This window comes from Eurytemora carolleeae, unplaced genomic scaffold (assembly GCF_000591075.1).
Source record: "Eurytemora carolleeae unplaced genomic scaffold, Eaff_2.0 scaffold1090, whole genome shotgun sequence".
NCBI classification, from domain to species: Eukaryota; Metazoa; Arthropoda; class Copepoda; order Calanoida; family Temoridae; genus Eurytemora; species Eurytemora carolleeae.
In genome coordinates this window covers 37,177-62,039 of record NW_019396976.1, presented here as the reverse complement: position 1 = coordinate 62,039, position 24,863 = coordinate 37,177, and the positions used below count along the sequence as shown (strand labels likewise).

General features: G+C 30.4%; 1 protein-coding gene across 1 annotated transcript; it reads right to left on the bottom strand.

Annotated features, from left to right (window-relative positions):
• LOC111710700 (trichohyalin) lies at positions 1-21,035 on the bottom strand. The gene is made up of 16 exons (XM_023484817.1): positions 20,818-21,035; positions 17,135-17,182; positions 11,534-11,611; positions 10,848-10,899; positions 10,084-10,189; positions 7,440-7,536; positions 7,000-7,070; positions 6,529-6,591; positions 6,098-6,175; positions 4,203-4,287; positions 3,721-3,764; positions 3,435-3,485; positions 2,567-2,668; positions 1,891-1,951; positions 281-329; positions 1-124 (listed from the first exon to the last, which is right to left on the bottom strand). Exons 2-16 carry the CDS (start codon positions 17,156-17,158, stop codon positions 57-59), a joined length of 1,029 nt encoding a protein of 342 aa, XP_023340585.1. The 5' UTR covers positions 17,159-17,182; positions 20,818-21,035; the 3' UTR covers positions 1-56.
• Between the last annotated feature and the right edge of the window lie 3,828 nt (positions 21,036-24,863).

Sequence of the window (24,863 nt, the reverse complement as noted above, 5' to 3'; positions counted from 1 at the left end):
TTTTATACTCCAAATAACATTTTAGAAAATAATAAATAAGTTTAACAATTAATCAATCAATAACGTTTTCTTTTTCTTCGAAGTCGTCTTCGTTCCTCCTCGGATCCAGTGAAGAAGAAGAAATCTTTAAATCAAAGTTTTTAAATTATTTCTTAAATATGATCTATTCATCGGAAGATGAGTAAAATGTGGGTAAAATATTGGATATTTGTTGATAACTTGTCTTTTAGTTTTAGATAAAATTTACTTTCGATCAAACTTCAATTTAAAAAAAACTTTCCTAAGCAAAAATCATCACTCTCTGTCAGTTCAACAACATCTGCGCAAGCCTAGAAAAAAAATATCTCTTTTATATTTTGCTTTTTTTACAATGAACGACAATTGTATGAGACAGTGCAACCTTTAAACATATGTGAAAATATTTCTTGACCAGCTTGATTAAGTTGAAGTTTTTTTTTCTAAGTTACCTGTTTGCTTATATAATTACAAATATGTTACCGCCTGGTAACAGAATATTTGACCCAGAACGAAGCAATCGTTTAAAATTCGTTAACAATATCTCATATTTGCTTCAATATTTTACAAAATGCAGTATAAGAAAACACGTTTCAAAAACACAATGATTGTTCTAACTATAAAATTCTGCTATATTAAAAACACTATGACTGTTCTAACTATAAAGTTCTGCTATATTAAAAACACAATGACTGTTCTAACTATAAAATTCTGCTATATTAAAAACACAATGACTGTTCTAACTATAAAATTCTGCTATATTAAATACACAATGATTGATCTAACTATAAAGTTCTGCTATATTAAAAACACAATGATTGTTCTAACTATAAAATTCTGCTATATTAAAAACACAATGATTGTTCTAACTATAAAATTCTGCTATATTAAAAACACAATGATTGTTCTAACTAATCCGGCGCGCTCCGCGCGCCAAATTAAAAATATTTACCCCCCCTAAAGAATCCTTATGTCCGCCCCTGGTTCTAACTATAAAATAACTATAAAATAACTATAAAATTCTGCTATATTAAAAACACAATGATTGTTCTAACTATAAAATTCTGCTATATTAAAAAAGTAAAGTTTGTTGGAAGATTTTAATTCCTTTGTGTATCGTTCACTTCCGCTTTTAAGTTAAAAGTTCAGCATGATACATCTTTCCCGGGTAACAATGGTGCAGATAACATTCAAGATGTTAAAATTTAAACTTCCAGTTCAAGTTTGAGGAAATTCAATCCATCCGGTTACATATAAAAAATTCAAGACACTTAATAATAAGATGTATGATTCAAAACGTTCACATTCGTGCCATGGTATATTTTTTACTGGCATTTTTGACCTTAAAAACGAATATCTAAGACAAACAGAAGACAAATCCCATGCATGAACAAATTGAAGAATTGAAGATTTAATGGTTTTCTTCGATATTTTGGTCTTTTTGAGGCCGATCCTAACATAACAAAGTAGTCCGCCAGCCACGTTTTATATATTTATATTTTACAAAATGGTTTTTTTGAAATTAGATATTTTTCTTTGTCTTTTTTACCCTAAAATATTTCATAAACAAAAACAAGAATTTGAAAAATTTCGTTAGTTAATATTTTTACTCGAGCTTCTAAATTTTTTAAGATTTTCCAGCCCTGTCCCCGTTAAATAAAATATTTGTTTCCCTTATATTAAGCTGTTTGCAAAATTTCGGTCAAATCAGAGATGATCACTTCTGGAGCATTTCCTTTTTTAGAATACCCTGCTCCTGAGCTAGATTATATAATAGTAAAAACCTCCGTTTTATTATATTTATAATTCGGATAATCCTATAATACATGTTTCAAAGAAGAATATAAAAACGGAAAGATGTTTTGTATTTTTTACCTCTTTAATCATGTCAGTACATTTCATTTCTCCCTCTTCTCTCAGTTTTCGGCCTCGTTCTCTGCAAAATTAAAATTATCATTTGAAATGGGAAAAAAAGACATCGAAGACTTTAATCTTTATTTTGTCTTTTCTCATAAACATCGAAAATACTTGCAAAATAAATTCCGTTTTAGGGTTGAAACTTGCAAGGTTAATTCGGTGTTTCTTTGATTTAAAAAAACCGTCAACATACTGAAGGTTGGGGTGGAGGGTTTGTGTACCTATATAGCAGAGATAAGAAAGTACAGAGATTAGATGGCAGTCAAAAACCTTTCGAAGGAATGTAGCATGTCATGCCGGTACGACTATAGACCTATTTAGCATAGCCCGTGAATGCTTATTAGTCTAATCTGTCACAGTAATAGGTGTACAAAAAACATATCCCCTCTACCTTTTGTAGGCACACCTTGCATAATGGTTACCTTAAACCTTTTTCTGAGTAAAACTGAGTTTTTGCGATTCCTCTAAATACGCTACTTGCAGATTTGCGCAGCGGAGTGAGAAAAATTAACAGAATAAATCTACTTGAAATATATTTTCATCATTGTTTAAAAAGTACCATTGTCAATGGGACATGAAACTCTTTAAATGTGTGGTCATTTTAAATTCCATTGATAGTCCCCAAATGTCTTACGCGAAATCATCTTCCACTTCTTTTCTTCTAACTGCTGCTCGTTCCTCTAGTTCAGCTCTTGTTCTATTGCTCAGTTCCATCCCTCGCATCTCATATTCTTGCCTTTAAAAACAAATATTTTCATTGAAAATTTGTTTTTATATAAACTAGCTGAAGTGTCGGACGTTGCCCGCGGATTTTTAAAAAAAATCGAAATTTGAAAAAAAAAATTATTGATGAAGAAAACAGTTTTGATTTTTGAAAAAAAATCGAGTTTTTTAGCCTTTGTTATCCCAAGGATGCCCATGGGTTACCTAAATAAATTTCAGCCAAATTGGTCCAGAAGTTTGGCCAACTATAGCCAACATATTTGTTTCATTGTAAATATGTTTCATTGTAAATATGTTTCATTGTAAACATGTTTCATTGTAATGATGTTTCATTGTAAATATGTTTCATTATAATATGTTTAATTATAATATGTTTCAAATTGTCAATATAATTCATTGTAAATATGTTTCATTGTAAATATGTTTCATTGTAAATATGTTTCATTGTAAACATGTTTCATTGTAATGATGTTTCATTGTAAATATGTTTCATTATAATATGTTTAATTATAATATGTTTCAAATTGTCAATATAATTCATTGTAAATATGTTCCATTGTAAATATGTTTCATTGTAAATATGTTAGCCATAGTTGACCAAACATAAGGACCAAATGGGCTGAAGTTTTTTTAGGAAACCAATGAGTACCCTGGAGGTAACAAAGGTTTAAAAAATCTAATTTAATTGTAAATATATTTCTCTCCTAAAAACCATGAGCCTCTTTATGGCCAACAAGATTAAAATCTACAATTGAAAAATGTATTTTTTTTGGACTTACATAATTTCTCTCATGAGGACCTCTCCTCGCTTTCTCAATTCAATTTCAACTCTAAACAAAAATACTTTCATGGAGACAAACAAATTAACTTATTAATTTCACTCTAATTGTTTAATCAATTCATTCTACAGTTTGAGGAAATTAAACTAACTGAGTAATAGAATCACATGGAAAATAGTTAAACCCCTTGTTGTGAACTTGTGTCCGAATGTTGATTCTAATTTATAATGTAATCAAATATTTTTGATATTCTTTAAACTAAATTTTTAAAAATTCTCTTTTTTACTTTGCCATGACGACCTCTCCTCTGAGCCGAGTGGTTTGTTCAATCTGAAAATAAAACACTCTTCAAACTTAAAGAAATGATAATGTCATTAAAAATGACGAAATATTAATTTTTTCAACCTTAGAACATATTTTGTCTTCCAGAATTTATTAAATCAAAACATGTTATAATTCTCTTGAAATATTTTTATTGGAGTAACAAAGATAAAATTACAAATCTTAAAATTATAAATTCTCAAAGTGTATGATTTTATTACAAACAAATTTTCCAAGATAATAAGTTTTCAATCAATAATTTTGAAAAAGAATTTTACGCAAAATAGCAAAGTTTAAAAAAGCGTTTTTGACAGTATTTACCAAAAAGATACTTTCCTAAAAGCGCTCTGGTGTGTTAAATTATGTGGAGAAAGTGATGTGGATAAGAGCGTGTTATATTTGTTGTTAATTTTGAGATATTTTATTCTCATAAGAAAGTATATTTACCCTTTCTCGTTCTTTTTGTCCTCTCGCTTCATACTGTGCCTGGAGTTCTGCTTGCACTTTTTTTCCTCTTTCTTCAAACTCTTTTCTGAATTATTAATATTTACAAAAATAGATTTGAGCTTTTGACATAAACTTAGATTTTTATATCCCTATATCTTTGCAGCCCGACTCCATAGACCTTTGATAATACAAACTCACGCAAATCTGCCCCTTTAGTAAAAGTGAATTCAACTTATATGAAGCATAAGGTCTGACCACGTCAACCTTGTTGCACCGGCTAGTCCTTTCCAAAGAGCTAGGTACAGTACAAACTGGGACCGAAAAGGTTGACCCGGCTCGGAAATTCAAATGTACTACGGCTGCCCGTGAACTATTAATTAGATTAATTAAAAAGTCTAAATACTAAAGGTTTCTACTTTCTGGTTTCAAAGATATAGGAATTGCATAACTTGAATTTGTGGCACGAACACAGTTTACTTTTTTACATAGTCCAACCTTAGTGCTTAGTCACCCAAGCATATTGAGCAGGGCACCATATAATTCCTTCTAATACGATTCAAAATTTTGATTTAATGGTATTTTGGGCAAACATTCATATGGTTGTTGTAAACAAGTGGAAGTATGGAAAACACCGCAAATGCAGGACACATTTCTGAAGTGTAGTAAACGTTCACAAAAAAACTTGACAAAGTTTAAAATGACACAGAAAGGGTCTGTTTATGCCATTGAATTAGATTTAATATTGTTTTGGTTTGTAATATGAATATTTAATATTGTTTTGGTTTGTAATATGAATATTTAAACTTGTTTGGTTTGTAACATGTATATTTAAACTTGTTTGGTTTGTAATATGAATACTTAAACTTGTTTGGTTTTTAATATGAATATTTAATATTTTTTGGTTTGTAATATGAATTTTTAAACTTGTTTGGTTTGTAACATGTATATTTAAACTTGTTTGGTTTGTAACATGTATATTTAAAGTTGTTTGGTTTGTAATATGTATATTTAAACTTGTTTGGTTTGTAACATGTATATTTAAACTTGTTTGGTTTGTAATATGAATATTTAAACTTGTATGGTTTGTAATAAGTATATTTAAACTTGTTTGGTTTGTAACATGCATATTTAAACTTGTTCGGTTTTTAATATGTATATTTAAACTTTTTTGGTTTTTAATATGTATATTTAAACTTGTTTGGTTTGTAACATATTTAAAGTTGTTTGGTTTGTAATATGTATATTTAAACTTGTTTGGTTTGTAACATGTATATTTAAACTTGCTTGGTTTGTAATATGAATATTTAAACTTGTATGGTTTGTAATAAGTACATTTAAACTTGTTTGGTTTGTAACATGTATATTTAAACTTGTTTGGTTTGTAATATGAATATTTAAACTTGTATGGTTTGTAATAAGTATATTTAAACTTGTTTGGTTTGTAACATGCATATTTAAACTTGTTCGGTTTGTAATATGTATATTTAAACTTGTTTGGTTTTTAATATGTATATTTAAAGTTGTTTGGTTTTAATATGCATATTTAAAGTTGTGGTTTTTAATATGTATATTTAAAGTTGTTTGGTTTTTAATATGTATATTTAAACTTGTTTGGTTTTTAATATGTATATTCAAACTTGTTTGGTTTGTAACATGTACATTTAAACTTGTTTGGTTTGTAATATGTATATTTAAACTTCCTTCTTTGAGTCCTTTTAGATCTTGTTTTTTGTTTGTGGATAACCCTCTTTATTATACTTTGTCTTGCAAATTTTGTTCTTTGTACCAAACAATATTTTTGCCTTTTGTTCAAATTCTGTTAAATGGTGGTATGTAAACTGACGATTACTACATATTTTTTACTCACCTTTAAAAAAGAAGAAGAGTATATATACCTTAATTTAACTTCTTCTTGTGCCCCAAGATTAGTATAAAACTTCTGCAATCTTTCTTCCTCTAACTTACCCAGTGCACTAAAATCAAAGACGACAATTAAAAGAAAACTTCAATTGTAGCCACTGTTGTTGTAGCTTAAATAGTTCCTAGGAACAAATAGGTTATTAAGTATTAATGTAGCCACTGTTGTTGTAGCTTAAATAGTTCCTAGGAACAAATAGGTTATTAAGCTTTAATGGTAGCTACGATGTGCATGGTTAAATGATAGCTACAACGGTTGTGGCAAGTACGATAAGTGCAGTAACAAATAAAAGTGAAGAATTATATTTACAATTCTAATAAACATGAAACACTGAAATTGTACAGTGTACAATAAGATCAATAAATGGCGTTTTCCCTTTCCACAGTTTTTTTGGATCCTTCTGTATACCTGTATCTTTCTTCTTCTTCCTTCCTTGTTCGTTCTAGTGTTTGCATTGTCTCCTCAGCACACCTGCAGACATTTTTTAATTTAAATGAAATTTACATTTTTTTATTTAAAAATAAGTTTTCACTGAATTGTGCCTTCCCCCGCACCTCCTCCCTCCTGGGACCCATCCTATATTTCTAGTTTTGTACACTACAAGAAAATTATTATTCAAAATTGCCATATTTGTACACATATCATGAAAAGTGTATAATTTTCCTTCCCTTCCTTCTTAAATAGAAATGCGCAAATCAATTTTGTAAAGAAACCACAATTGAATATAATCAGCTCTCAGAAAGAGAAACATGGACATCTATTTCATACTTGATCAGACAAAGCTTTGAAACCTGGGAATCGTATATTTCACTTTCTAAATGGAAATTAACTTGAAATAAAGTCTACGATCCCTACAAATATCTGCTTAGGAAAATGTACCGCTCTTGTGCATCTGTCAACAAATCTCTTCCACTCCTTTCCAGGCTTGAAGCTAAGCTCTCTATTCTATTCTGAAACAAGATGGTCGTTACAGTCGTCTTCATTTACGTAATGGACAATATAGTCGTCTTCATTTACGTAATGGACAATATAGTCGTCTTCATTTACTTAATGAACAATATAGTCGTCTTCATTTACTTAATGAACAATATAGTCGTCTTCATTTACTTATGGAAAATAGGTCGTCTTCATTTACGTAATGTACAATATAGTCGTCTTCATTTACATAATGGACAATATAGTCGTCTTCATTTACACAATAGTCGATACAGTCATCTTCATTTACACAATGGTCGATACAGTCGTCTTCATTTACACAATGGTCGATACAGTCGTCTTCATTTACACAATGGTCGACACAGTTTAGTTTAATTTGATACCTGACAATCTGTTCCAGCGTATTCTATATAGCTTCTACATCTTGCTTCAAGATCCTGAGATATTTCTTTAAATAAACTCTCCCCCTGGGCTCGGAACCTAGAACATCAACATCAAATTATTAAACATTAAAGGGAGTGTGTTGTTAGACATGGTAGTAAAGCAGAGAATGCAGTATGGTAGAGAAATATTTTAGAATGCATTTGAGACCTATGAGAAGTTTTTACGGTGCATATTTGTTCAGCTAGAGCGAAAATTCAATCAATGAAATCCTCAAAGATTGTTCCTTTTAGAGGGAAGATTTTGAGAATTTTGTAAATTGAATTTGTGTTCTTGCTGAACAAATATGCATTGTAAAAACGTCTCATAGGTCTCAAATTTCTCTACAATACTGCATTCTTAGCTCAACTAACATGCCTATACCAACACTGAATCCTTGCCGAATCATTACGGTTTCATTACAAAAGCATTACTGTTTCATTACAAAAACATTACTGTTTCATTACAAAAACATTACTGTTTCATTACAAAACATTACTGTTTCATTACAAAACATTACTGTGTCATTACAAAACATTACTGCTTCATTACAAAACATTACTGTTTCATAACAGAAACATTATTGTTTCATTGCAAAAACATTACTGTTTCATTACAAAACATTACTGTGTCATTACAAAACATTACTGTTTCATTAAAAAAACATTACTGTTTCATTACAAAACATTTCTGTTTCATAACAGAAACATTAGTGTTTCATTAAAAAACATTACTGTGTCATTACAAAACATTACTGTATCATTACAAAACATTACAGTTCCATTACAAAAACATTACTGTTTCATTACAAAACATAACTGTTTCATTACAAAACATTACTGTTTCATTACAGAAATATGTCTGTTTCATTACAAAAACATTACGGTTTCTTTACAAAAAAACATTTTTGTTTCATCATTTCTGTTTCCTTACAAAAACATTTCTGTTTTCTTACAAAAACATTTCTATTTTCTTAAAAAACATTACTGTTTCATTACAGAAACATTGCCGTTTCATCACAGAAATCATTACCAAATTGCAACCCAATAATTACCAAATCATTTATAATAATAATAATAATAATAATAATCACCCCCATATCAATACCGAATCATTTGGGAATTATTACCCAATCGCAACCCAATAACAACAAAGCAAATCACAACCCAATTCACTACAAAGACAATTATTTATCACTGAAAAAACATTTCATATTTTTCATATTTTTATTCAACTACAAAGCACGAGATAATACAAATAAAAAAATCACAATTTACTATGTAATTTGGACCCGCCTAACCAGAGTAGGTTGTTTTAATTGGTTGGCCCACAATACATTACATTACAAAAACATTACAACACAATAGTTCTAACTTCTAATTGGTTTTCAAAAACGTTTTAATAAATTTAATAATAATTTTAATAAATTTCAATTTTAATAATTTAATAAATTCTTTTTACGATTTTTATTTATGAAAAGTTGTGGAATAACATTTAAGCTTAAATCTATTCTTTAATAATCCAAAAACACAAAATATTTATTATAATTGAATACCAGCATTCACTTCATTTCTGGATAAATTATTAGGACCTTTCATTAAATATTATTTACGACATTAACAAGGGAAAAATTCCATTCTCAAATATCTAGACATAAATTTTACATTTAGGGTTTTTATGTTTCCTATTTTTCTATAGACGACTTCGCATTAACCCCGCCTGGACTATAGTTATTGGTTGGTCACAGTTTTGTAGATTTCCCTCCCAACATCTATATCTTTTTCTAAAAATTATTGTTCCGCAAAACATCCTAAAATGCCAGAGTGTGAAAAAAGCTGTGATTTCCTTGTATGACACATTAATTCACAGTAGAAGTAGATGATTCATTTGATGTACCGTCCTTTTTTTCCAATCTATAGCAGGCCCGTAGCCATAGGAGGGCACAGGGGCACGTGACCTTATATTACCTGTTTATGAAATTCTCCTCTATACTATTAGAAATATTACCTGTTTATGAAATTCTCCACTATATTGTTAGAAATATTACCTGTTTATGAAATTCTCCACTATACTGTTAGAAATATTACCTGTTTATGAAATTCTCCACTTTACTGTTAGAAATATTACCTTTTTATGAAATTCTCCACTATAATACTGGAAATATTACCTGTGTATGAAATGCTCCACTATAATGCTGGAAATATTACCTTTTTATGAAATTCTTCACTATACTGTTAGAAATATTACCTTTTTATGAAATTCTCCACTATAATACTGGAAATATTGCCTGTTTATGAAATTCTCCACTATAATACTGGAAATATTACCTGTTCATGAAATGCTCCACTATAATGCTGGAAATATTACCTTTTTATGAAATTCTCCACTATAATGCTGGAAATATTACCTGTTTATGAAATTCTCCACTATAATACTGGAAATATTACCTGTTTATGAAATGCTCCACTGTAATGCTGGAAATATTACCTTTTTATGAAATTCTTCACTATACTGTTAGAAATATTACCTTTTTATGAAATTCTCCACTATAATACTGGAAATATTGCCTGTTTATGAAATTCTCCACTATAATACTGGAAATATTACCTGTTTATGAAATTCTCCACTTTGCCCCGAGCAGATCCCTCGCACCTTTGCAGAGCTTGAGATATGGGTACATATCCAAGCTTATCAAATCCTCCAGTCAATAATCCTAAATTTTGGGATTTCTATCTAATCAATAAAGAACTGAAGCGTTTTCCACTTAAATTTGATAATTTGAAAATGTTTTAAATACATTCTTAGATTTAAAAAAGTACCCTTTAGAATAGTAATATGTTAGGCCGTTTGAATAATATATAATATCAAGAGATAAGCATCGCTTTTGTGTAAGAACAACATTTTTCCGGAACGATGGTGTCAATTAGAAAAAACGGTTGTTGGACGAACGACTTTTTAAAACGATAGGTTTTTTTCTGAATGAACGATTTTATCGAACAAACTTGTGAATAAACGATTTTTTACTGAAAGAACGATTTATTGAACAAACGATTTTACAACACGAACGAGTTTACTGAACGAACAATATTACTGAACGATCTTTAACTGAGAAAACGAATCAAATAGATGAAAAATTATCACTAATTTTAAGAACGAAAGAAATAAATTTGTGTTTTACACTATTAAAAAAACGACAGAATGGATCGTTCATGTTCACGACCGCTGAACTATAACGAAATGAAGAAAAAACGCACCAATCTCTCGGCATCTTCAATAGTATGATTGTTCGATCTTTAACAGGACCAATGACATGTTTCAGAAATTCTCATTCGGATATAACTAGATCATGCTGGGGGGGGGGGGNGGCTTACCTCCGACATTTATTGTTCTTGAATTTGCTCCTATTCCAAGCGAATTTAAAACCTAAACACCAAAATATTATTGTATAAACCTATTTTTGAATATTTTTAAATAATTTCATTTTTTAAGAACTTGTGCAATTTTATAATTTTTATCATAAAACATGAAATATGCCAAAAATATTGCTTAACACAACACTAGAATGCCGATTTTTTAAAACTCAACTTGTAAACCTGTAAATGATCTAAGCCAGAAATATTTATGATACTATAAAGGATCTAAACTAGATATATTTATGGAACTATGAAGGATCTAAACTAGATATATTTATGGAACTATAAAGGATCTAAACTAGATATATCTATGGAACTATAAAGGATCTAAACTAGCTATATCTATGAAACTATAAAGGATCTAAACTAGCTATATCTATGGAACTATGAAGGATCTAAACTAGCTATATCTATGGAACTATGAAGGATCTATACTAGATATATTTAGGGAACTGTAAAGGATCTAATCTATCTGTATCTATGGAACTCTACCTGTGCCGGATCTAAACTATCGAGATGTCTATGGAACTATATAGGATCTAATCTATCTGTATCTATGGAACTCTACCTGCGCCGGATCTTAACTATCGAGATGTCTATGGAACTATATAGGATCTAATCTATCTGTATCTATGGAACTCTACCTGTGACGGATCTAAACTAGAGATGTCTATGGAATTAACTCTGCCGGTGATGGTCAGGAGAATCGAGATAAAATACACCTAGAAAAAATGTAATCATTACTTAACTCAATATAACGTTAAAGAATTGTTTCTTAGAAAGTAAACATGAATCTATATTTTAAAGCTGTTCGCTTATACATGTATACATTTATATCTCAGCTTAATCTGACATTTTTTGAAGGAACACATGGCTAAAAAAATATATTTTTTTTTTAATTCGTAATTTTTCTTTAGTCCACGGGAAACGCCGGGCACTTCAGCCAAGCATCAAATAGAAAAATTGTCCAGTGCACGGTTTTATGATAACAAGTGCTTACTTAGTTTAATTATCTTCATTTATATTTCCAAAAAAAGAGGAAGAAAACTGTTTTAAAAATGAAAATATGATATTCAAGTGGTAAAAATATAAATAAAATTGGCATGATATGCAGTCCGTTGTACCGTCCAGTAAGGCTACACAGTGTAGAATCGACCCAGCACGTGTCAACCATTAACATTAAGACCCCCCCCCCCAGTTTATGTAATGTTGTCTTCAACTTAAATGCTCCTCTCGGAGACAAGAATCCAAACCAAACAATTTCAGCCCGCTTATCTTCTTTGTTCTCCGATAACGGAGTAAAAACGTTTATCAATTGTGAACCATTTCAAAGTTAAACAAAAACATTTCTATTTAAAGAATTAGTGACTTTCATCAACATTTAATTGTTAATCTTTTCAGAAGTTTTAATGTATAAAAAGCGTCTTCGGACTTTTCGACAGATAACCCCCGAATAGAAAAATAGATCGTAAGAATCTTTTCATTATAAATTTGTAAACCCTGTAATAATTATTTATCATTATTCATTTCATTATTTTTTTTAGGAAATAAAGAGTTTTCTGCATTATCGATTTTGATTTGTGGGTTATACCTTGTCTATCTGTTCATCGTCAGAATCTTGTGCCTTAGCGACAACAGCACGTTGTATGCAACAAATGTAGCCTAGCAAATTCACAGTGCTGTGTATAGTGTATATGCTCGGTACAGCAGTATAATATCTGAATTATTGTGTTTGCCAACACTGAACTACAGAGAAGAAGAAGGTCAAATATTTGCGACATTACCGGACAGCTTTGGGACCTCGTCGCTCCTCTTATTTCGATTTTATGCAATAATTATGCGAAAACAAAAATTATCAGAAGTTTAAAATTTCGTTAAAAAAGGGAGTTTGTTTTCAAAATGTTTCAATCTTAAGTGCAATTTTAAGTGCAATTTCAAGTGCAGTTTTAAATGCAATTCTAAATGCAATTTCAAGTGCACTTTCAAGTGAAATTTTTAGTGCAATTTCATGTGCAATTTCAAGTGCAATTTCAAGTGCAATTTAAAACGTAATTTCAAGTGCAATATTTAGTGCAATTTCAAGTGCAATTTACTTTAGTTTGACGTGATATAACAGTTTTTCGCGAAGGTGAATGCCTATTGCAACCTTGTAAAAGATTGCAAAGGTTTTGGATGAATTGCAATTCATTATTTGCACACAATTCATTCTTGTTTAAATTTAAAAATATTAAAAATATTAAAAATACGGTTAATATTCAATTTTTATCATATTTTTGTTCAAAATTATTTTACAATATTTTTTCAGGCTAATTTTTCCAATTTTAGTGAAAACTGAAAGTTAAAACACAAGTTGAAGAAAATAAAAACATCTAGCCTTAGTTAGTCTAAGTCCTCATGGTTCATTGTAAAGTCAACCAAGCAAGTTTTATGTAACAAATGTAGGCTTGCAGTACATATATGTTAGCCCTAAAGAGGTTTTATTTTTCAATATTTTTTGCTGTAAAATAATTGACGATAAATCCATTTTTTATACGGAAAATATTATTTAATATTTATTGTGGTATTATTACTATTATTAATTAAGGTTTATTTCTCCAAAGAAAAGGGGTTTATTGTTTTATTTTAATGAAATGATAAAGACACGTGCTTTAAACACTAACTGAACCTACGTCAAAACAATTCATTAGACGTTGGTCATAAGATATTCTAGCTACCAAATTTTTTAAATAATTTTTCGGGAATTGTTTGATATGATTCATATTTTTCCCTCTTTGTCTTAATTTGATGGTTTTGCAGGAAATTTCTTTTTTTTTACTTTTAGAAATTATTGATGAAGAAGATTGGGAAGAATTAATCTTATTTTTAAGACACCCTTTGAAGTTTTGAACTGAAATTCAGTTTCATTTTTAATTTATTTTTAGGAGACACTCTTTTTCATATTTTTTACATTTTTAGAAATATAAAAAAGTTGCCATGAAGGTTGTTAATTTACTATTTATAACAATGTTATTTTGGTTCGCAGTGTTAGTTTTTGGACATAAATTTTCTCTTTATCGAGAAGGTTCAATTGCCTTTTTAAATTTAACTTTGGCCCGTGCTTTAAAGAGGGACAAACAACTCTAAAAAGGCGAGAACCTTCGAGATATAGAGAAAATTTCAGTCCAAAAACTTTATAATACGTCCTGCCAAAATAATAGTGTTATAGGTAATTTTATGAAAAGTCGGAAAAACACCCAAACGTACATAATACATATAAAATCACCAAGCTTCAAAGCCAAATATTTTCTGCATGCACATTTTTTAATTTGCCTTATAAATTTTTTTGATGATTCAATCTTTTTAAATCTATTGAATTACCCCGAAAATCACAATTAAGAGCTATGAACGATCTAATATGATGTGGTACACGACAGTATAATGTTTTGTTTAGCGGATATAGTTGATTCCAGTTTACTGTTAGAAAATTGTTCAACCATGGCATTTTCAATCTTTTCATCATATATCCGGGATTAAATTAACACTTGAGAGTACAGATGAGGGAGGGAAGGGAAATGCAAGTACAGGGATGGATGCCTTACCGCAATAACTCTTAGTCCAAGCCACATTTTACTTAATTTATTATTATGAGCCACCACCAAAAGCTGACTGCAACATTCTTCTTGTGAAGTAATGTATATTTTTGTCTAATTAATCTCTATTTAAAAAGTTCAGCAAGGTGAAAATTAAATCTCTTCTCTAAGTTAGACAAAAGGATAATGTCATACTTTTGCAAAATTATTGAAACAACTTCCCTAGTTTAGATTTTACGTCCATTCATGAAACTAAAGGCAAATTTATTTGGTTTTATATAAAAATTTTTTTGCGAAAGCCATTCAGAAAAAAGATTAATTGAAAACATGCCAGATTGATTTTCTATTCCCATATATCTTTGCAACACAATGTCAAATAACTAAGATATTTCAAACTTTAAATTCTGTTACATCACATAATCCAAGTTTGAAATATGAAATGGGTACACCATCAGGTTGCAAAGATGTACGGATTCGAAAATTTATGGCGAAGATTTATTTCCTTTAATTAGATTTGACGTGTGGGATAATAATTAATTCATGTTCATATTAAACTTATCCCAGACTCATTTCTTACATTAAAAAAATTGGGAATACGCTAACGCTTTTTCATTTTGTAGATAATCGTGATCAATTAATAGAAAATGAGAAGAGAGACTGCAAGATTTTCCTGGGGTTATCTATTCAACTCGTCGACTTCAGTGAGTTTAATATTTAAGCGATAGCTTTGCTGTGGAATCTTAATCAAAACTTTCTGAGAGAGATCATCATTGGTTTCATTGGGTGTTCCTTTCCTAGGGGGTACACCTAAATCACCTTGAACCTAGCCGAATGCAGTTAAGGCCATGAGGTCTTTTAATTTCTTTCTAAATTACTGCAAGACACTGATACATTTAATGCAGCTGACAAAGGGAAGTTCTCATTACAACAATGTCAGCAATAAACCTGCATAGATGGCCGATATCAAAAACAACTAAAATAAATACAGAAACTCAAGAGCTGATATTGAAATACTACAATTTGCCTGATCAGCATCTCAAAACTGCATATTAACCCTCCAGGGGGGGGGGGCGGGGGTATAGAGCTAATTGAACGAGCGTAACAGGACAGCCAGGAAACAAGAAGATAGGAAAAATGATTATCTGTATTCTGCATTAAATATATATATCAAATAATTTGTTTCATGAAAAAAAATTAAAATAAATAAATTGATAAAGTTAAAAAAGGTTTAATTTAAGTCCCAAGTGAAACTTAACATTTAGGTCATAACTTTTTATTCTTTCGTCATGAACTCTGTTTGTAATAATTTCGCCACTTTTATTTTATCCGTAAAAAAAGGAATAACCATCTCAGTGTTAGCAGATTTTTATATTTGTTTTTATGTTTTTATTTGTGGACAAGATTCAATTTCCAAAATCAAAATTTTGGGCGGCAAATAAAGCAAATAAAAGGAAAAAATATGTGATTAAAATTTTATTTATTTAAGAAACTATTTTCTTGAATTTTTCAGTTTGAAAAAAGTTTTATAGAAAGGAAACCTTAAAATAAACATTAAAGTTCCTCGGCAATTGAATTCACCATTGAAAAAAAACAAAAGCAAATCTATATACATTTAGCAGCCATGTGACAAACATTTTTTGCAAAAATAAAACATATTGAAAACATTTTTTGATATTTTATAATTGAAAACTCGAAATTAATGTTTGCAAAATATAACAAAATTGAATGGTACCCTTCAACCATCTACCTAAGGATTAAAAATGAGAAGGATGTCTAAGTTACGTTTACAGGAAACCGCAATTTAAAATGCTCAATTTTCAACAAAATAAATAAAATTTCTGCGCCAGTCAAAATAGTAGAAAGTAATCCTTATATTTGTGCGAACCCTTCTCAAGAAATATTTAATCATCTATCTAAGTACTCGTTATATATTTAATCATCTATCTAAGTACTCGTTATATTCATAAAGAATGTTCACAAACATTTCAATAGAATGTTTGGTAGGAATTCTTTAGAAAGTTGTTGATTTTTAACTTGTTAATTTTGACGAATACGTGTACTTTGTTGTCAAATTTTGATTCTTAATTGCATTTTGCCACCAACTTTGGAATTTTTTCTAAGACAAATTACTATAGATAAATATTAATGTATTTTGATTAATCATTATTATATTTATATAACAATCTTTTAGAAAAAGCAGATATCGAAATTTTATTAATTTTATTTTGATTTAGATACTTAGAAACAATCGTTCTAAATTTTCTGAAGAAAATCCAGGAAGGAATCTAAAGGTAATAAGTCTCTAATCCCAATTTCTATAAAATCCAATGTCGTAGACCGTTTATATTTCATTCTTATAATTTCTGCTAGATCAAAACATACAAGATTGAAATATCAAAGGTTTACACCATGAGGTTTCAAAGATATAGGGATTAGAAAATTTGAGTTTATGGCAAAGACTCGACTTCTTTATAGAACATTGCTATTGTGGAAACAAAAACAAAAACAGCGCATTATTTCTACAATCTAGGGGGGGGGGGCCTCAAATTGTTCAAGGGAAGGGGATAACCCAAAAAAATGTTGCCCTTCAGACTCATTTTTCAGTCTCCCACTGGACTAAATCCGGAATACGCCTTGCAACAGTCCTTTTAATGAAATATCAAATTATAATCTTACCAGGCGTAGAGGTTTCTGTAACATATTGTTGATATACGCATCCAGAACCTAAACAAATAAATATAGATGTTTATTGTTAAATAAAAATAAAAAATAATGAAATCATATCACAAGAACTATAAGTGGAGACTAGGGTTTCCAGCGAAAGGGATAATCGTTGCTCCGAAAGTTTTAGTTTTTTCACGAATTTTCGCTTTTTTTCGCGAAACAGATTATTGCAAAATTTCGCGAAAAAGGCGAATTTTTTTGCAATTTTTTCGCGCAATTTTCGCAATTTTTTCACGAAATTCCACATCGTTGCGTTTCCTTTCGCTAAATTCGTTTTTATGAAAAAAAGCAAAATTTCGCGAAAAGTTTGCGAAATTTTGCATTTTTCGCGAAATTTTTCTTTCGCAGGAAACCCTAGCATACATAGAAGTATTGATATGAAATCATTAGAGATTTCAGTCTTTTGACATGAATTGTTCTAAAATCAACCCCTNCCCTTGGCTGTTAAGATATATTCCCATGATGTGAATCTTCATCAGGAAGTGACACTCCCTATTCTCATAGCCTGTAATGAAAACTACGCACGGGGCACAGGCAGGGGGGGGGACTGGGGAGCAGGCGTAACTAGGATTTTGGAAAGGGGGTGCACATTCGTGGAAAAAAAGCGCCACAGGCAAAAAACTAATTTTTGACACAATTATGATTAGAAAACTGGCATTTGTTGATACATATATTTTACAAACTTACATTACATATTATGAATACATATTATAAAATACATGAAGATTGATTATTTAGCGAAAGGATAAAATTCAAACATCAACGTTAAATTTCTTGCAATTTTGAATGTATGGTAAAAACTTTTTATTAATCAAACAGTACAAGATTTTTACGTTCTGAGATAGGAATTAATAAATATCAGGAAGCAGTTGAACTGTGCGTACGTTAAGTCTCCATAATTTAAGATTTGGTCTGAAAAAAATGTTTCCAAATATCTATATATATAGAGTAGTAATCTATTTTTGTTTATTTGTATGTCCGATCATAACTTAGAAACACCTTCACCGATTTGCCTCACATTTTGCTTGAGATACCTAGTAGTTTATATAAAATAATAATCTCTGTGTTTTTTTAGTTTGTTTGTTTGTCCGATAATAACTCATAAACCCCTTGACCGATTTACCTTCAATTTAATTTGGAGCCCTTGGTATAAAAACTATGGGTTTAGTCTGGTTTAAAAGTTCTGAATTAATTTGGTTAACTTTTTAACTTTTAAAGAGAAAAAAAGTTTTCATGAAGAGCTGTTTTCCCCTTGCAAGGCCTAAGATGATGAAGAAATAAATGATGAAAAAAAATGTTTTTAATATATTTTTTAATTTTCTGATTTTGCATCTTAATCTGTTTACGTTGATTATTAATGAAGCTTTTAATCTTGAAAAAAATGAATATTTTGATATTAAAAAGGTTTCTAGAGAAGAGGATCTAGGAAGATTAATCATAATGGATCAGATGTTTCATGCATGATATTCACTTACCCCTTCCTTCCTGTAACTACTTTCAATAGGATTTAGAGGAAACTTTAGTAACATTGAGATAAATAAAATACAAGGTGTAGAAGATGGTAAAAATAAAAATAAGTTTTAAATGTTTCATCAAAAGATACACAGCTGGTTTTTCGCATATAAACCTGCCGTAATTTTCGAGACAGATATTGGCAACTTTTTTTGCAGATTTAGTTTTTTCAATTTTAATTGAATTTATTAATTTTGGAAGCATTGCGTTGTACTTTTCGTGCATAAATGTCATGGGTAGGACTGGGCACGTTCAGACTTTTTCAAGCCTTTAGTTAACGGTAAGTAAAATCGTTCAATACCCTGTTTTAATTTATAAACAGTATTTTACGTTCTTTCTTACAGTTTTCGTTCGTTGAATATCTTAATTTTATAAAAGGGGTTAACGGAATATATTATAGAAATTGTTCACCATGCAAGCCGTCTACATGAGCTGTTGAAGATAACATTCAAAATCATCAAAATACATAAACCATTTTTTATTTTCTGTAAGATTCATGCAATTTTGAGTAAAAAATTAAGAATAGTTGCCTTATTTTGAAACAAGACGGTTCGTTCATTTTTCCGTTCGATCATAAACGTTTTTAAAATCTACAGTTATTGACGTTCATTAATGTACTCTACCGTTAATTTTCAAAAACTTGCCGTTTGTTAAAGGAACATTGCCCAATTAAGTTAGTCAGGTAAAAAAAATTACGTTGAGCGTTTCTTTAAACAATTAAAAAATTCATTGGAATTTACACACATTTAACATTGATTTCGTCTATTATATTTATCGTAAATTTTTAAATTATAATTTTAAAAACAAATATTATTTTAAACGTTTTTGCCCAAAACCGTCAGTATGTGAATTCCTCAAATCTACTTTGAATAAGTTTTAACCCCGTATACAGTGAGGGAGGGAACCCCCAGACACCCTGAGCCTCCGCTATGCAGACACGAGCCTCTCAGATTTGCTAGGCAGACTGAGCCTCAGCTATGCAGTGATTAGCATGCGCAATACATCAAAATGTGCCTGTGTAATACAGGAGGTTTTTAAAACTTGTGTTTAAATAAAAGATTTGTATTACAAATTTTTCGACATTGTTGCAACTTATCTCCAAATATCTTCCTTTCTGTGTAAAAAATGCTAAAAGTTTCAGTGAATCTTATAACCACTTTATAATTACATATATGTTTATAATCTTGACAGTCAATAAATAACTCTAACCTTAATAAAATTCTTATGCCATTACATCAAAACAAATTACTAAAAATTTTCATTACACATGAAAAACCAAGATTTAAAAAAATCTATGCTGTATGATTGAGGCTCGTTTACTGCATAGCAGAGGCACGGTCTGCATAGTGGGCTCGGTCTGCCTAGCAAATCTGGGAGGCTTGTGTCTGCATAGTGGAGGCTCTAAATTACTAAAAATTTTCATTACACATGAAAAACCAAGATTTAAAAAAATCTATGCTGTATGATTGAGGCTCGTTTACTGCATAGCAGAGGCACGCTGCATAGTGGAGGCTCGGTCTGCCTAGCAAATCTGGGAGGCTCGTGTCTGCATAATGGAGGCTCATGGCGTCCGGGGTATCGCCTGAATCTATGGATACGGGGGGGTTTTACCCAACCCCTTTCAGTCTAGCAGTACTTTATAGATTACATTTTAGTAGGAGCCCATTTTCTAAAATTTAAATTAAACCTGCTTTGATTTAAAGGCAAAGAAAATTACAAAAAATTGTAAGATGTACGTTCAAAGAATCTAAAACTATAAATTTCCAATTTTGACAAATATTAGCATGAAACGTGCAAATAATTGTTTTTGAATAAATTTTTCGATGAATTTGTCAAAATTATTTTGAAGACATTTTTTCCAATTCGATAAGATATGTTTTTATAAATTATCCTCGAATTCTAAATTACTATTTCTTAGAATTCAATTATAAGCATTAGATATACTTGGTGATAGTTTCAAAAATTAGAACGGTTTGGCAACATAACTAGAAAAGAGGGGCCCCCCTCCCCCTCCCCCCCCCGCAATTTTATCTCACAATTACTATTGTTTAAGTTATAAAAGGCGGACCAAAGAAAGTATAAAACCTGCCAATTTAACACTAAAAGAAGAAACACAAACTTACCACTTATACTTGTAAAATGATCTCACTAGGAGAACGAATACATTTTTCACAAAATATAGGTCACTAAAATTATATATATTCTATGTTCAACATTTATACGAAAGAATAAAAAAAATCTAACTTTAACCAAATTGAGTATTGTAATATCACAAATATTTCACTATCCAACACTGAAATGTGCGTAAACGTTTGACGCGCGCACTTGTTTCAACTACTGACGCAAGCCGACAACTGACGCTTTCCGGAGGAAGGATTCCAAGATTGCGTACACGTTGTCCCCCCCATACTTCCCTTCCCCTCCCCTTCCCTCACATCCTGGCGTATATCTAGTCTAGGTTCTTGAAACTTGATGCATTTCCCAAATAAATGCATTATTTTAATACAATTAATATAAAATAATGCCACAATTTTAAGTTCTTTAGATCTAAAAGACTGGGGGGGGGGGGGTGTCTATTGCCAAATTTAAAGTTCTTACATTTTTGAAAAAGTGAGACTATGCATTTGATAGCTAGGGAGGTATCCTACTGTCACCATGACATAAAAGAGGGCCGAGCGCTGTGGCAACCAAGATTTGTTAGAAAGATGGTAAAATAATTACTCATAAAGACACCGGAGGCTGAATTTAAAGAATTTGAGCCGTGGCTTAAATTTGAGACGCGGTTAAAATATACTTGGTTTCTCAGACTCAGGTTTCTATAATTTAATTATCAACATTTCTTTCCTTTCTTATGTATAAGTAATATTTCAAAATATGATTATCTAACAGAAATCAAAGTAGTGTCAAAGGTCTATCAGGTTGCAAAGATTTAAAGATAAAAAATTGAGAAACAGTCTGTGCTTAAAAGAATGTTTTTAAGCTTCTTAGAAACCCCGCCTGCAGGGTTTCCTGGTCAGTTTAGGAAATATAGAGTTTTATAATTCGTTGTGCACAAACATTGTACAGTAATTGTGTAATGTTTCTTTCCACTTTTACGACGTTTAATAATTGTCGTCATATTTGTCCAGGGGCGGAAACGTCATGTGAGGGTGTCTGTACCTTAAAAGAGTGTGTGTAAAGTTTACCGAACCGAAGCGAAGGTATGTACTGTAAGTATATACAGTACATACGAATCTCGGTATTTGTACAGTCTAGGAGAGTACATTTGTCACACAGTTTACTTAATGGTCTAGAATATGATCTATTCTTAAACTTGTTATTATAGTATAATTAATAGGGTAGGAATGAATACCGCGTAGAAGACGTCACTTAATTCCTTTTTATACTTTTAAAAATATTCCTATGAATGTAACAACTTCACATGAATCAATGCTTAATATAATTTTATCAATTCTTTTGAAATCCTAAAAATATATTTATTCATACATTTATGTATTCCAAACAATCTACAAGGGAGATGTGTAGGTGAAATTTCAAGAGCCATTACATTAAAAAAAGTGACATGTCCGATTCACAATGACACCTTTTTTGTGAAAGATTCTGTTTTTCAAAAATTAGTTATAGTCTACTTTTTTATGTGGAATAACTATGAGGGGCCTTTTCTGCATTTGACAAAAAAAATCTCGATTTGATTTTGGATTTTGGAATGAATACCATCTAGAGTCTAGACATCATTTACAAAATCCCAAGATTCCTGAATATGGGGCTCACCATTAGATTTTTAGATTTCAGTTGAATGCGTAGTTAAATTGTTTGATTAATTGAACCAAACTAAATGAGCAGACTTATTCCTATTTTGTGTTTATGGTTAAAAAGGAATCTGGTTTCTGTTAATTAAATTATAAATTTAAATTTACAAAACGGCATGTTCAAATCACAACGGTATTTGTTCATTCAAGATGGCTTGAGATATCCATAATCTCTTCTTTGAAAGTTGATTATTTTTGCTGTGGTATCTATATTCTATGATTTGCGCATATCTGCGACAGAAAGATCGGATATCTTTAATGCTAAGATAATGGTTTAAAGGGATACCGTAATTCAACCTGACAAAAATCTACTCATTTTAGCACTTGTCATTCTCTAACCTTTCGCTGTTGTCATTAAATAATTGAAAATTATTCATCCGTGGAAAATTATATTGTAAATGGAAATAACACAATATCATTCTTTTACGTTTACAGTTTAAAAAACGCATTCTTTGTCTCGGTAAAAACTGTAAATGTAATTTGAACTAACCCCTCCAAGCAAAGATGGCAATGCCCGATTTACAACGGTACCCTTGAAAGATAAGCTTTGGCTGGTCAAGTATGAATTATTTTTTGTTTCTTTAACATGTTTATTTCCATTTTCGGTTTCTTTGTGAACATGACTTGCGCGCATTTCTTGAAAACGACGATATTTTCAACCCTTTTGAACAGATTAATATGTTTTAAGGGTACCGTTGTGAATTGGACATTGCCATTTTTTACTTGAAATTACGCTTACATTAAATATCAATATTACTTAAAACGCAACATACCACACACACCCCACACAGCTAACAATTATCTCTTTGAAAAAGTAGAATATTTATTGTCTCCCCCCCCCCCCCCCCCCAACACATAATCCAACATTATCCGGTTGTTGCAGTATTTCCGGTGAATTATATTCATATTCATATTTAAAGAATTCCAATATGCATGTAACAGCAACTAAGGGGCACTTTGAGAATATTATTTGTAAACCCTTTTTTTTGCCTCATCCTAGGCTCAAATTTTATGAATTTGAGCCCCGTCTCGAATCCTCCAAAAACCGGTTTCAATTAAGCGCCGGATTAATTTTTTTTAATCTAGATATTTATTTAAAATCTGATAGTTTACATAATTTTTTATGCGTAATTACATATGATTAAATATGAAACAATTTTTACATATGTTACGACGTTACGGATTGGATTTTAGAAAAAACAAAAACATTTTTAATTCAATTTAGAAAATACAGCTATATATAGGAACATTTCTGAGATGTGATTTAAATACTTAAGATCAGAGGAATTTCTTTTTAAATTAAAAGGAATAACTCAATAGAGTTATTTACTCGTGTTTGTAATCTTTGAGATGTTATAAAATAATTAACATAAATTGTACTTGGTATTTAGTGCACATGGATACTTGGAATTTAAATTTGAAATCCGAGTTACAATGAGAAGTTAGGGTACATTTTTTTGCGTGGAATTATCTGATCGTAATTTTCGATCAAATAAAATTACAACCATTGTTTCACAGTAATATTACAATCTGAAACTCAAGATCTGTTTTGGTCTTTTACTTGACATGGCTCTTTAGGAAGGTTAGGAGGGTTATCCATAAAAGATGAGACTATTTTGGCGACCTGAGGCCGAGTTTAAAGAATTTGAGCCGCGGCTTAAATTTAAGACGCAGCTCAAATATGGTTGGTTCCACTTCAAATTTTTTTCAATGTTTCAAAATTTAAGTCGGCGCTTAATTGAAACCGGTTTTTGGTGGATTTAAGACGTAGCTTAAATTAATTAAATTCGGACTCTGTAAATATGACGATCGTAAGGGTATATTAAGTCTTATTTAATGATTTGACAAAAAGAAAGAACTTAGTTTTGCAATTGCAAAAATATAAATTCCGTTCATTCGTCCTTGTGTGTAACTTGTTTAACATGTTCATAACAAGGTAATCATTCCGGTTTAGTTTAGTATATAAAGCAGGGGCGGATACAGGATTTAAGTGAGGGGGGAAAGATATTTTAGTAACCAGAAAATTCATAATTAGGAACAAAAAATCGCGCCGTAGGCGAAAATTTTTTTTGACTTAAAAGACTCAAAAAGAAACAAAATTAATAACTAAAGACTAAAAAACTAGATTTTTAACTTTTCATACATTATAGTTTATTAAGACAGATATTTTTCCTGTTTTGCACTAGGGTTTCTTTCCCTTAAGCATGCTATTGAGAAGCTATTCTGAAAATAGGAACAAAAAATTCCAAATTCATGGGCGGGCTACGCCCCTCCTTACTAAGATACTTACTATAGGTATATGGCGTGTTGCACAATGCACATGTCGTCTGTAGAAATCCTAACTTTTAACCACAAAAATC

Excerpts from the sequence above, each read along its gene's own strand:
- LOC111710700 (XM_023484817.1), bottom strand. The coding sequence starts at position 17,158 with ATGTTACAGAAACCTCTACGCCTG. Across the intron at positions 6,176-6,528 it reads GAAGAAGAAGAAAGATACAG|TGCACTGGGTAAGTTAGAGG; the intron begins GTATACAGAAGG and ends CTTTGATTTTAG. Across the intron at positions 125-280 it reads GAGTGATGATTTTTGCTTAG|ATTTCTTCTTCTTCACTGGA; the intron begins GAAAGTTTTTTT and ends TTTGATTTAAAG.